The sequence below is a fragment of the Etheostoma spectabile genome, chromosome 2, assembly GCF_008692095.1.
Source record: "Etheostoma spectabile isolate EspeVRDwgs_2016 chromosome 2, UIUC_Espe_1.0, whole genome shotgun sequence".
In the NCBI taxonomy this organism is placed as follows: Eukaryota; Metazoa; Chordata; class Actinopteri; order Perciformes; family Percidae; genus Etheostoma; species Etheostoma spectabile.
In genome coordinates, this window is record NC_045734.1 from 6,516,176 (window position 1) to 6,527,152 (window position 10,977).

The 10,977-nt window shown below is 39.9% G+C and overlaps 3 protein-coding genes and 4 non-coding genes across 9 annotated transcripts in view; 1 reads left to right on the forward strand and 6 right to left on the reverse strand.

Moving 5' to 3' along the window:
* Positions 1 to 5,194, forward strand: part of chtf18 (CTF18, chromosome transmission fidelity factor 18 homolog (S. cerevisiae)) — a 17,543-nt gene extending 12,349 nt beyond the window's left edge. The window contains exons 19-22 of the mRNA XM_032541639.1: positions 753 to 897; positions 995 to 1,093; positions 1,770 to 1,839; positions 4,931 to 5,194. Coding sequence (XP_032397530.1) covers positions 753 to 897; positions 995 to 1,093; positions 1,770 to 1,839; positions 4,931 to 5,052 — 436 coding nt within the window. The 3' untranslated portion in view covers positions 5,053 to 5,194. The remainder of the gene's footprint in view (positions 1 to 752; positions 898 to 994; positions 1,094 to 1,769; positions 1,840 to 4,930) is intronic.
* Positions 1 to 8,738, reverse strand: part of gng13a (guanine nucleotide binding protein (G protein), gamma 13a) — a gene marked incomplete at its 5' end in the record, with an annotated part of 26,097 nt that extends 17,359 nt beyond the window's left edge. The window contains 4 exon segments of one of the 3 annotated variants that reach the window (XM_032541712.1): positions 5,130 to 5,362; positions 5,485 to 5,625; positions 5,736 to 5,843; positions 8,094 to 8,738. In XM_032541712.1, coding sequence (XP_032397603.1) covers positions 5,520 to 5,625; positions 5,736 to 5,833 — 204 coding nt within the window. In that variant the 3' untranslated portion in view covers positions 5,130 to 5,362; positions 5,485 to 5,519. 3 annotated transcript variants of the gene reach the window in all.
* The window catches only part of LOC116705423 (caskin-1), a 39,947-nt gene continuing 34,021 nt past the window's right edge, over positions 5,052 to 10,977 (reverse strand). The window contains exon 22 of the transcript XR_004335933.1: positions 5,052 to 5,075. The gene's annotated coding sequence lies outside the window, so the exon portion shown is untranslated. The remainder of the gene's footprint in view (positions 5,076 to 10,977) is intronic.
* On the reverse strand, positions 9,740 to 9,828 carry LOC116670799 (small nucleolar RNA SNORD60). Its single transcript, XR_004327124.1, has one exon. It is a non-coding gene; the product is annotated as a small nucleolar RNA SNORD60 (small nucleolar RNA).
* Positions 10,334 to 10,419, reverse strand: LOC116670787 (small nucleolar RNA SNORD60). The gene has a single exon (XR_004327121.1). It is a non-coding gene; the product is annotated as a small nucleolar RNA SNORD60 (small nucleolar RNA).
* Positions 10,634 to 10,719, reverse strand: LOC116670793 (small nucleolar RNA SNORD60). Its single transcript, XR_004327123.1, has one exon. It is a non-coding gene; the product is annotated as a small nucleolar RNA SNORD60 (small nucleolar RNA).
* Positions 10,945 to 10,977, reverse strand: part of LOC116670809 (small nucleolar RNA SNORD60) — an 89-nt gene continuing 56 nt past the window's right edge. Inside the window, exon 1 of the small nucleolar RNA XR_004327132.1 lies at positions 10,945 to 10,977. This exon is cut by the window's right edge and continues 56 nt beyond it. This is a non-coding gene — a small nucleolar RNA (small nucleolar RNA SNORD60).

Consider the following 10,977-nt stretch of genomic DNA (forward strand, 5'->3'; position numbering starts at 1 on the left):
AACATTTAAAATAAATACTTCACAGTTGACAGCTTTAGTGTTAAGCTAACTGAACATAAGTGCTGATGCGTTGTAAAAAATAAAAATTAGTTGCTGCACATTTATCTCTAAGATATACTTTTTTTGTCTGACATGAAAAGTACCAAAAGAGGACAATTCAATTAAAACTATTGACTTCTTTTTCCACAGTGTATGACTAAATGATTTAAATTTGAAGGGAAACCAGTCCATCCTTGTGTGGATATAGATTCAAGCGTACTGTATGTGTCTAACAAGCTACACACTGCTACACATCTAACAAACTACACACTGTTATGAGTGTTTGTGTTTCAACGATGTGTGTGTCTTTCGTGGTTTGTGTCAAGATATTTACTTAGTATTAGGGGTGGGAATCACCAGAAGGCTCACGATACAATATCATCATGATACTTAAGTCATGATCCAATATACTTGGGATTTTAAACATATTGCGTTATTCTGCAATATATTGCAATTTTATTATTTTATTATTTATTCCCACTTTCAAATTATCTCCCCAAAAGGAAGCTTTGTCAACAAACGTTTCATCTTTGTTCATCTCACTTTAATTTTATTGCTGCAAATTAGGATTGTCAAGCAGGCAAACTGACCAACACATATAATAAAAGGATGATACTTTGCGTCAATACAGTATTGCCACAGCAAATATCGCAATAAGATACTTTATAAATTTCTTCACCCCAGCCCTTCTTAGTATGTGTGCGTGTTTGCAGGCGTGTTGAGGAGGTAGTGAGGTTTCCGGGTCTCCCTCCACGGCGCCAGCTGACGTATCAGGCCAAACAAACCATCAGCAGAGAGATGGAGCAGGAGAAGATGAGGAGAGCTGAGCAACTGATGCTGCAACGAAACCCTGTTGTGGTGAGACTGATATACACTGCAGCCTGTAGATAATCAGCTCATCGTGTGTGTCTGTTAATAAGCTAACGTATTTATAATCTGCCATGTCTATATGAAGCACAAAGAAGACACAAAAAAGAGAGCTGGTCCCAATCCAGTGAGGAACCATCAACAGAGGCTGGAGAACATCGTCAAACAGACCACAGTGGAGACCAGGGTGAGACAAACACCCACACCCACACCACAACCAGTACTCACCTAATCCCAACCCTAACCGTAAACCAAAAGGGAATCTTAAAAAAAAAAAGTGATGGTTTACCTTTTATCTACACATTGGGAGGTGAACCTCCATAATTTGACTGTGTGAAAGGGGTTTTGTCCACACAATACGATTAATACAAGTACATACCTTCCTGAAAAAAATGTAAAAAGCTACTACAGGATGAGTAGCAGTTCATTGTGTAGGTTTCACACTCAAACCTGCAGGGGAGTTGTTCTCTGCTGCTCAGCAAGTGCCCCTCCTTTTACAAGGCGAGTCTTTAGAGGCAGCCATTTCTAGATGTAGTTCTCATGTGTTTCTGTGGTTATGTAAGCACCTTGTATGGGGAAGTAGCACTGTCTTTCTACCAGTATTGAGCTTCCCATAGTTGTATGTGTGGATGCCTGTAGGTGGAGCCAGCATATGTCTGCCCTGACCATCTTCTCTGGTGAGAAGAAAGAGAGAGAGGAAGAAAAAAAAAATGAGGATAATGACATGCCACTGGGATACAATCCCTAATGGTGAAGCTAAGAAATCAGGCTAATGAGGTGTGCGTGAGGACCCGCTTATTGAGGACAGTGTTTCAGAAACTTTCATATTAACGTCTTCCTCCGCGGCACTCTGTGTTTTGCAGCCCGAAGTGGATTTCTTCGGTCGAACTGTTGCCCCCAAACCTCAGAGACTGCAGACCACTTCAGAGACAGGTACAGTAGACCAGAAGTTCTCGGTCTGGGACCCCTTACAAGATAGAGTATATATCAGACGGGTATACGAGTATATACCAGATGTTTGTCCTTTGGTATAATTTGGCGCAGCCTATTTATTTATTTTTTTCTATTCTCAGTTAACACCAGAGAAATTTATTAGAAAAAAAAGCAGACATGCATTAAACAGATTCTAAGAGTTATAGAGTTGTTAGATTAGACTTTTAAATGACTGAATCTGAAAACCTTACACAGGCCCCACTTTAAGAATCGCTGCTGTAGAGACTTTGTGCTAGGTGACATATGGGTTAATTTATTCAATCCCTTTGAGAACCCGGGCTGTTCAGGGAAACATGCCTGAAGGCACTTCAGCTCCAAACGCACCAGAGGTAATGACTGACACTGTGTTACACAACGCTTCCGATTTAGAGCTGGCGTGTGGTGCACTGCAGGGAGAAGATCTAAACTGTCAACAGCACCTGCATTTTCCCTCCATTATGTTGGTATTATCATATTTCTATCGGCAACATAAAAGGCTGGACACAACCTGATCTACTGCTTCCTTCATATATTTGGACACCAGCATATAAAACAAGCAATCGTCATATTTTATGTGTGACAATGTATATTTCTGACTAAATGGCTTAGTTCGCTGCTACTGTTATATAGTCATTGTTGCTCCAGAAACGTAATACAAGTTAGCAGAGAAGTTAACTGTGGTTTGGGCTGCAAAATAGCACATTTGCAGAATTGTGTAGCTTGTTCTCAACACGGCCACCTAGGGACGTGAATGTATTCAGAAGTGTTTTCCAGTTTAGCTTGCAGTGTTAAAGTGCAAAGAACTTAGGAAAACCCGTATTAATATTCCTCAATGACTAATATCCAGTAATAGACACCCCATTATTGCTTTTGTTTATATGCAGTATTTCTCATATACTGTGTGAACATAAAGGATTACAACCACTTGTTCCCTTCAACTTGGAGGAAAAACGGGTTTTACAAATATTCTGTGAAAGGACTCTCATTTTAAATCTATTATTTTTTAAGTCTTATTTTGCTGGCTAGATGAGTGCAGGTCGATAATAGCTGTAATTGTGACTCAAAACACGCTTTGCACAAACACCCATACCTTTTTTAATTCCGTTAAGAGAGGCCCAGATTCAGTGCTCAGTGTTTGTGGAAAAGCGTTCCCATTAAAATCCCATTATCTGCCTGAAAGCACCGCATTCTAGAAATTGATCAACGGAGTAATCAGGATGGAAAGGCCGTATTATAGGTCATAGCAGGAACAACAGGGTTCTGCTGCCTAAAACAGGCACAGCGCTCCTCTTAAGGTTGACATGTTTCATTAATCAAAGCAGACAACATACTTGCCTAAGCACGAGAGAGTCCTGTCCTGTTCCTGTATCGGCAACTTTGAAGTGGCCAATGTTTTGTGAAACGTGGCGAGTGAGACTGCGGGTGATAGAGATGATCATACTTTCATTTCTATTATGCACTGAGTGGAGTGAAGTCGCTGATATACAGGACACTGAGTCTCTGAATAAATGGATATTTTGAGGTATACAGTGGTGCTCATACGTATATGAACTCATGCTAAAGTTGACTAAAATAAAACAAATCATCTTTTGAAAATTGATCTTAATGCCTTAATTAAAAAGAATTAGGAAAATTCCAACCTTTAAGGGCACCAATTGTCTTTGTGAATGAATAATGTACCATAAATAAATAAATAAATAAATAAACAAATGTTCTTCCTTAAAATACAGGGGGCATGAGTATACACACTTATGTTAAATTCCCATAGAGGCAGGCAGATTCAGATTTTTAAAGGCCAGTTATTTATGGATCAGGATACTATGCATCCTGATAAAGGTCCCATGGCCTTTGGAATTAAAATACCCCCCCACACACATCGTCCCATACCCTGGTTAGCCTAATAGCTAGTTTGATTTGCATTGAGAGATGATCTTATGGAAATAGCGCTGTCAAACAATTAAAATATTTAATCGCAAATAATGTCATAGTTAACTTGCAATTAATCTCAATTAATTGCAAATTTTATATATTCTAAATGTCCCTTTATTTTTGTCCCATGATTTATTTTTTCTCATTTTAATACTCTTATCAACATGGAAAAGTGGATCGGCTTGCTTTATGCAAATGTTTTTTAGTTTTTTTAAAAATTTAGAACAACATTGGCCTGCAGCCTACTGTAGAGTTCAATTGTACACGCAACAATCTCACTTGGAGCAAATAATCTCTCACTCTATGGAACACTGTCCATCAGACAGGGTGAAAAAAATACTTTCATTTCAATTTTCATTATTGATTCTTCAATTAACGTTTCAGTCTTTAAAATGTCAGGAAATAAGGTTTCCTTCTCATGTTCCCTGGGTGAAGCTGATGAGAAGGTGGAACTGGAAAAAGCACTGAAGGTATTCAGGTTTTCTAATTACATAAGAGAGCTGCAAATCCTCACGTTGGGGAAGTAATTAGAATTTTCACTTCATAGGATTAAGCTACAGCTGAATCGATTAGTTGATCAAGTTATTCAGTAACAGTTTTAATAATTTGAGTCATGCTTTAAGCTACAAACAGAAACCCACTGGTCTCAGACTGTAAATATTTGCTGGTTTTCTTACTCGGCTTTGAAAATGAACCGAATGTCTTTTGAGACAAAGCAAGCAATCTGAAGACGTGACACTGGGCGTTTGGAAAATTGGGATTTGACATTTTATAGACCAATCAATTCATTGAGAAAACAATCGCCAGATGAATTGATTTATGATTTATCAGTCTCGTTCCTGTCAATTACCTGTTTGATTACCTGAATAATCTTATGAGCTCTGGTCATGTGATCACTTTAGAGGTTTTTTTGTTGTGTATTAAACTTCATGCATATTACTTATTGCTTTTTTCACATTTGTTGTTAGTAAGTTAGATTCTTGACTTTTTCAGCACTTGTTTTTCATTATGCACCAAAGCGCCAAGACAAATTCCTTATATATGAAAACCTAGTTGGCAATAAACCTGTTTCTGATTTTTAAAGGGAAAAAAGCTCCTAAAAATGCTCTTTTCCTCTCTGTAGGTGAAATGTGTGAGGTTGTTTCTATGGGAACGGCAGTGGGCAACAGTGACGTGTGGTTCCGGTTCAACGAGGGCATGTCCAATGCTGTCAGACGAAATGTCTGCATCAGAGAACTACTGTAACACACACACACACACACACACACCTGCCTGTATGTTATATGTAAGCATCATATAAATAAATCAAAAATTTCAGCTTCTAAATTCAAAACAGTCTTTATTTGGATTTGACAGTGTAAAGAGCCAATAAAAACGCTTGGTTTAACATTTCTCAGCAGTCCATTAAAACAAACTTCTAGAAAGCTACTCAGTGCTGCACACTCACACACACACACACACAAAGTAGTCTTCACATAAATTAAAAGCATTCAGGAGTCTCTTAATAAATAAACATAGCAATAATGCGTGTGTTTGTGTGTGTGTGTGTGTGAGTGTGAGTGAGTGAGTGAGTGAGAGAGAGGAAGAGAGAGAACGGGTGAGTTAGTGCAGCGTGACTGTGTGGGAGCGCATGATTCTTTAGTTTTTATGCATCCGTGATTGTGAGTCTATGTATATATGTGTGTGTGTATGTGTGTGAGTATGTGTGACCATTAGAGGATCACACACTTGCCCTTCTCCACCCAGGGGTTGGCTCTCATCAGCTCAGGGTTCAGAAATGGATCTTCACAAACACAACCCTCGATCCACTTCACCAGCCTACAAAACAAATACCACACTGTAAGTGTTTGCTTGCGTGTGTGTGTGTGTGTGCGTGTGTGTGCGTGTGTGTGTGTGTGAGAGTGAGAGAGAGAGACACACACACTCACTCAGTAACCGTGATGGAGGATTTCTCCCTGTTGATTGCCAGCTGATACTGAAGGCTTTCCACTTCTCTCCTCATCTGTGGAACGTCTAACTCCTCCATGATGCTACTGCTGTTCACACAAAAGAAAAACTGATTAAAAAAACCCACAAAAAACGCTGAAGTAGATTAAGACACACAGATGCCACATTCAAATTTAAGTGGAAAGCCAAATGAATCAAATGTTAGTTTTGTAAAAGAGCCATTCAAGTTCTGCCGTCGTCTTTTTTTTTCTGTGTAAAATGATAATTCTGCTTTGATCTGAGTAGATATCTGATTTAAGTTTTACTTTTGGAAAGACGAGAATAGAGCAGAATGATTTGAAACGTTTATGGTACAATCAGGACAACGCTATTTCAGTGGTTCCCAACCGTTTGGACTCTTGAAAATAACGCTTTGTCTACTTGTAACCCCCCCCATCTCTGGAGAGTGTTTCTCTTCACTTTATTTAAATATTGGTTTTAATAAGATAAAGAAGAAACAAGCAGATAAGAATAAATTTAATCCCGTAAACTGGTTTTATAAAGCTTATTTCTGTGATTTATGAAGCAGAAATATTTTTTCCCCTCTAGATTTAGATAGATAGATTTGACAATTTCTGACAAACTGTTGGACCAGATGGTCACCACTTTGGAGAGCTTCACTGAACACCAGAGGGAAGTGGACCGATTCATATTAAAATAGTTGCCATGTCGACCCATTAATTGAGACCATATGTAACTGGTTTTTCAAAGAAAATCAAAACAATCTTAACTACTAAAGTATCAGTACTTCTACTAGTTAAGGACATTGTCTTATTTGTTTTTGCCTGTCTTTTATGTAACTGATGTAAAAAGTTGTTTTAAGCAAAAGTAGAAATACCACAATGTAGAAATACTCCAATTGCACACAGTGGAACTTGGCTTATTGCCAGGAAAGACCAAAACCATCAATGTCATCAAGCGCATCTAAATCTGTAAAATCAGGTCACATATATATTGTTCATTCTAAAGAAAAATGCTCAGTAATTCCAGAGCTGAGCACTGTAGTTTTTTAGCAAACGCTACTCAATAAATAAGCCCATTTATTTGGGGACTATTTTAACTGGCGGACTAGCGCCGTGGAGAAAGGCCTGGCACTGGGAGACCACTGGCGGACTAATACATACATCTGGTGCTCAACTGAAAACTAGTTTTGGTCTGTATTGCTGTTAATGTTAATTGCTATAAAGATAACTATTTAAAGACGGTACATGTTACAAATGTAAAGTTTGTGTGTATGTACGCACAATAATAAGTACTAAGTCCCACCTTCTTGGAGGTTATAAGGTTGATTTGTTTTAAAGTGGTGTTGATTCAACTGATAGTTGGAGGGTTTAGTTTGTGGTTCTGTTTAACTGCCTTGCCTCATACAGAGAAGTATGTCCACATTTATTTGTCAGTGAGAATAGGCTAAACAGACAAACCACTAATGATCACAGTTCAGTCAACACCTCTCTAAAACAGTTTTCACAACACACTCAGCGTTATAACCTTCATGGGGGAATTATTATTGTATTGGGCTGCGTTGGTTTTAGCTAGGTGTCCCTAATAAACTGGCCACTGAGTGTATACTCACTGTTTATTTGTATAGCCCTATGTAAATTAGAATACTCAAATACAATTTCATTGTAGCTTGTTGCTAGTGAACTTAAGTACAGTACTTTCGAAATGCACTTTATTGGATAACTCTAAAATGTTTTTTTAAGGGGACCAGAGATGTAAAAGCAAACACGCTAGCTGGGTTTGCTTTTTATTTATTTGTAGCCTTCTTATTGTAAAGTGTGCCCCACCCTGCCTCGGGCCACATTACAGCAGGAAGACTGAGAGAGAGAGAAAGAGAGGGCCCAGATGAGAGTTCAGACCGAGCAGCGATCCCTTTAGTCCTCTCTACTGGAATCTGTCTCTCCCTCATCCTCTTCATCTTTTAACGGATTTAAGTCGGCTTCCCGGTGCCGGTTTACTCCGCCTGCATCCACCCGGCTGAGGCTCACCGGCAGCCAGCTGTTCCATGAAATGGCCTTCATCATTTAATTATAATAACCTCCAAATGCGTTACGGTGACATCAGCCTCCATCACTCCGCAATCAGGGATATGTTAGGCTGCTGTTCACACATTCACATTTAAATTAGGTCTCTGTTATCCTAAACGTCAGCATACAGGAGGACACAGTGAGTAAAGATGGTCACTGTGTGGCTAAAACATCGACACATCAGTTTAAACGCATTTGTATCGTGATTACAAGTCAATGGAAACGCTTGAACCCCCCCCCACACACACACACACACACACAAACCGCTCTTACCGTCAGGCCTACCGGAGAGGACCGCGGGTCGATTTGTGTGCAGCCGGTTGATGGAGGATGCAGAAGGGGCTTGGGCAGCGACAGTAAGAGCTGAGAGTCGGTCTAGTTTTTCGGGTAGAGGAGTCCGGCTTCAGTGCAGGAGGAGGAAGAAGAGGAGGAGGAGGCTGTGTGTGTGCGTGTGTCCGCGGTGCAGGGCACTCCCCTGCGCTCCTCTCTGCTAGCGACTGGATGCGGGATGCGCAGGGCGGAGAAAAGGAGCCACGCCGCCTGGTTTGACAGTCAAACGAGTGCTGGAGCCGAGGACGCACCTGTATGGAAATCCGGACACGCGCGGAGGCTGAGCAGAGGCAGGAAACACGCAAATGAGGACACGTCCCTAAGGGAAAACCATTTCAGATGACCAGAGATGTCGGTTTCTGTTGAGGCTATAAAAGGGCTGCAATAAAGGCTACAGCAGATTCCCCAGAGACCTCCGGTAAAGTTAGAAATGTCAAAGAAATCTAAAACAGGACATTTGTCTTTAGTTCCCCATTGACACCCATTAGTGAGTCCCTGCGCTGTAAAGACTTGTCTGGAGGTGTGAAACCGGATTCTACCCTGATCTCAAGTCCATCTCCAATTACTTTGTGATGGTATGATTTTGTGAAATAAGGGGCAGGACTAATAAGCTACATGCTTCCTGCTCCTTCTCGAACTAAACCTTTAACTTTTTTTTTTTTTTTTTTAAATTTGATTGGCTGTGTCTTGCAACATTGATTCTTAGGTAAATGAAATTTAAATGCAGTTTTAGGTGTAATTATGTAGCCGTAACACTGCTTTCAAAGACAATCTTGAGCCTACGGTCAAGACCATAGTTGGGTCTTCCAAATTAAAGCTATGAGAGCTAGATTAAAGTTGTCCTTGTTTTGAGCTACAAAACTAGGACACTGGCACTAGTTAGAGATACATCCCTCTTATAACCTAACTTCATTTGCAACTCGAAGCTTATGTAAATATACCCTCAAAACTTATGGTGTCAACAAATTTGAGATTGTACGGTTAAGTTGCTGCCACTTTAAGACCATCACGTCTGGCCAACTGGACCATATTTTAAGTTATTCTACGAGCTAGAATAGAGCAACTTCCTTTATAAGCCACATTATGGTTAGTGTGCAATACTGGGCAAAAATACATCAAATGCATTTTAAAAAAACAGTACCACAGTTTCCAAGTACAGACCAGTGAGAGAATGGTTAACTGAATTACTGTTTATTCAACAAGTGCAACAGATTGATTATACAAAACACCATTGCTTTCTGCGTTTTAAATAGTCATTTCTTCATTCAGGTTTGTTGAGTTAGCACGGTGGAGCAAGTTTTTCTGGCAAATGAGGCTTTTGATTTCTGGCACCTGAAAAGAGACCAATACAGATCAGACTGGAACATTCTGTCAAACAGAAATACCATCATCATTGTAGCCTCAGATAAGTTAGAAGGAAGAGCTGAAATACATGCAACCAACACACAAACGTACCATTAAACACAAACTAGATCACATCAGCAGGTCCAGAGTTACTTCCTTATTTGTTGAGTCATGAATCGACCTGTAAAAGAGAATCTGTTTAATTCACAATCTATAAACATGTGCATACTGTATGTCTACTGCAGGAGCCTCAGAATAAAGTTAGAATCAGGAGCTGGAGTACAGCTCTCATAGTAGGTGTCAGAAAAGTTATTTGATTTCATCATCACAGGCTACAAGTTATTCAAATGCATAATGACTGCAGGGACTCACCAGCTCTCACACCCAGTGAGGTCCTGGTCAATAAGAGATCGATCTCAGGACCATCTAAACACAGCAGCATCCGAAGTTGGAAGTTTTTGGTCTTCCTATTCTTACCTGTAAGGGAAAGGTTTGAAAATGTACAATTATGGACGCAAGACTGCACCAATATACTGATAACTGAGCCTCAGAATAAAGTTAGAATCAGGAGCTGGAGTACAGCTCTCATAGTAGGTGTCAGAAAAGTTATTTGATTTCATCATCACAGTACAAGTTATTCAAATGCTAATGCACGCAGGACTCACCAGCTCTCAACCCCGTGAGGTCCTGTGCATAAGAGATCGATCTCAGGACCATCTAAACACAGCAGCATCCGAAGTTGGAAGTTTTTGGTCTTCCTATTCTTACCTGTAACAGTAAGGGAAAGGTTTGAAAATGTACAATTATGGACGCAAGACTGCACCAATATACTGATAACTGAGCCTCAGAATAAAGTTAGAATCAGGAGCTGGAGTACAGCTCTCATAGTAGGTGTCAGAAAAGTTATTTGATATCATCACAGGCTACAAGTTATTCAAATGCATAATGACTGCAAGGACTCACCAGCTCTCACACCCAGTGAGGTCCTGGTCAATAAGAGATCGATCTCAGGACCATCTAAACACAGCAGCATCCGAAGTTGGAAGTTTTTGGTCTTCCTATTCTTACCTGTAACAGTAAGGGAAAGGTTTGAAAATGTACAATTATGGACGCAAGACTGCACCAATATACTGATAACTGAGCCTCAGAATAAAGTTAGAATCAGGAGCTGGAGTACAGCTCTCATAGTAGGTGTCAGAAAAGTTATTTGATATCATCACAGGCTACAAGTTATTCAAATGCATAATGACTGCAAGGACTCACCAGCTCTCACACCCAGTGAGGTCCTGGTCAAGAGATTTGATCTCAGGACCATCTGAAACAACGACCTCATCTCTTTGTCCAATCACCTCGGGCATTTTCAGTCTTGTTCTTACCTATAGCATTAGCGGGAAAACGTTAGTGAAAATGGACAATTATGGAGGCGATGACTGCACTTATATACTGATAACAGCCTCAGAATAAAGTTAGAATCAGGAGCTGG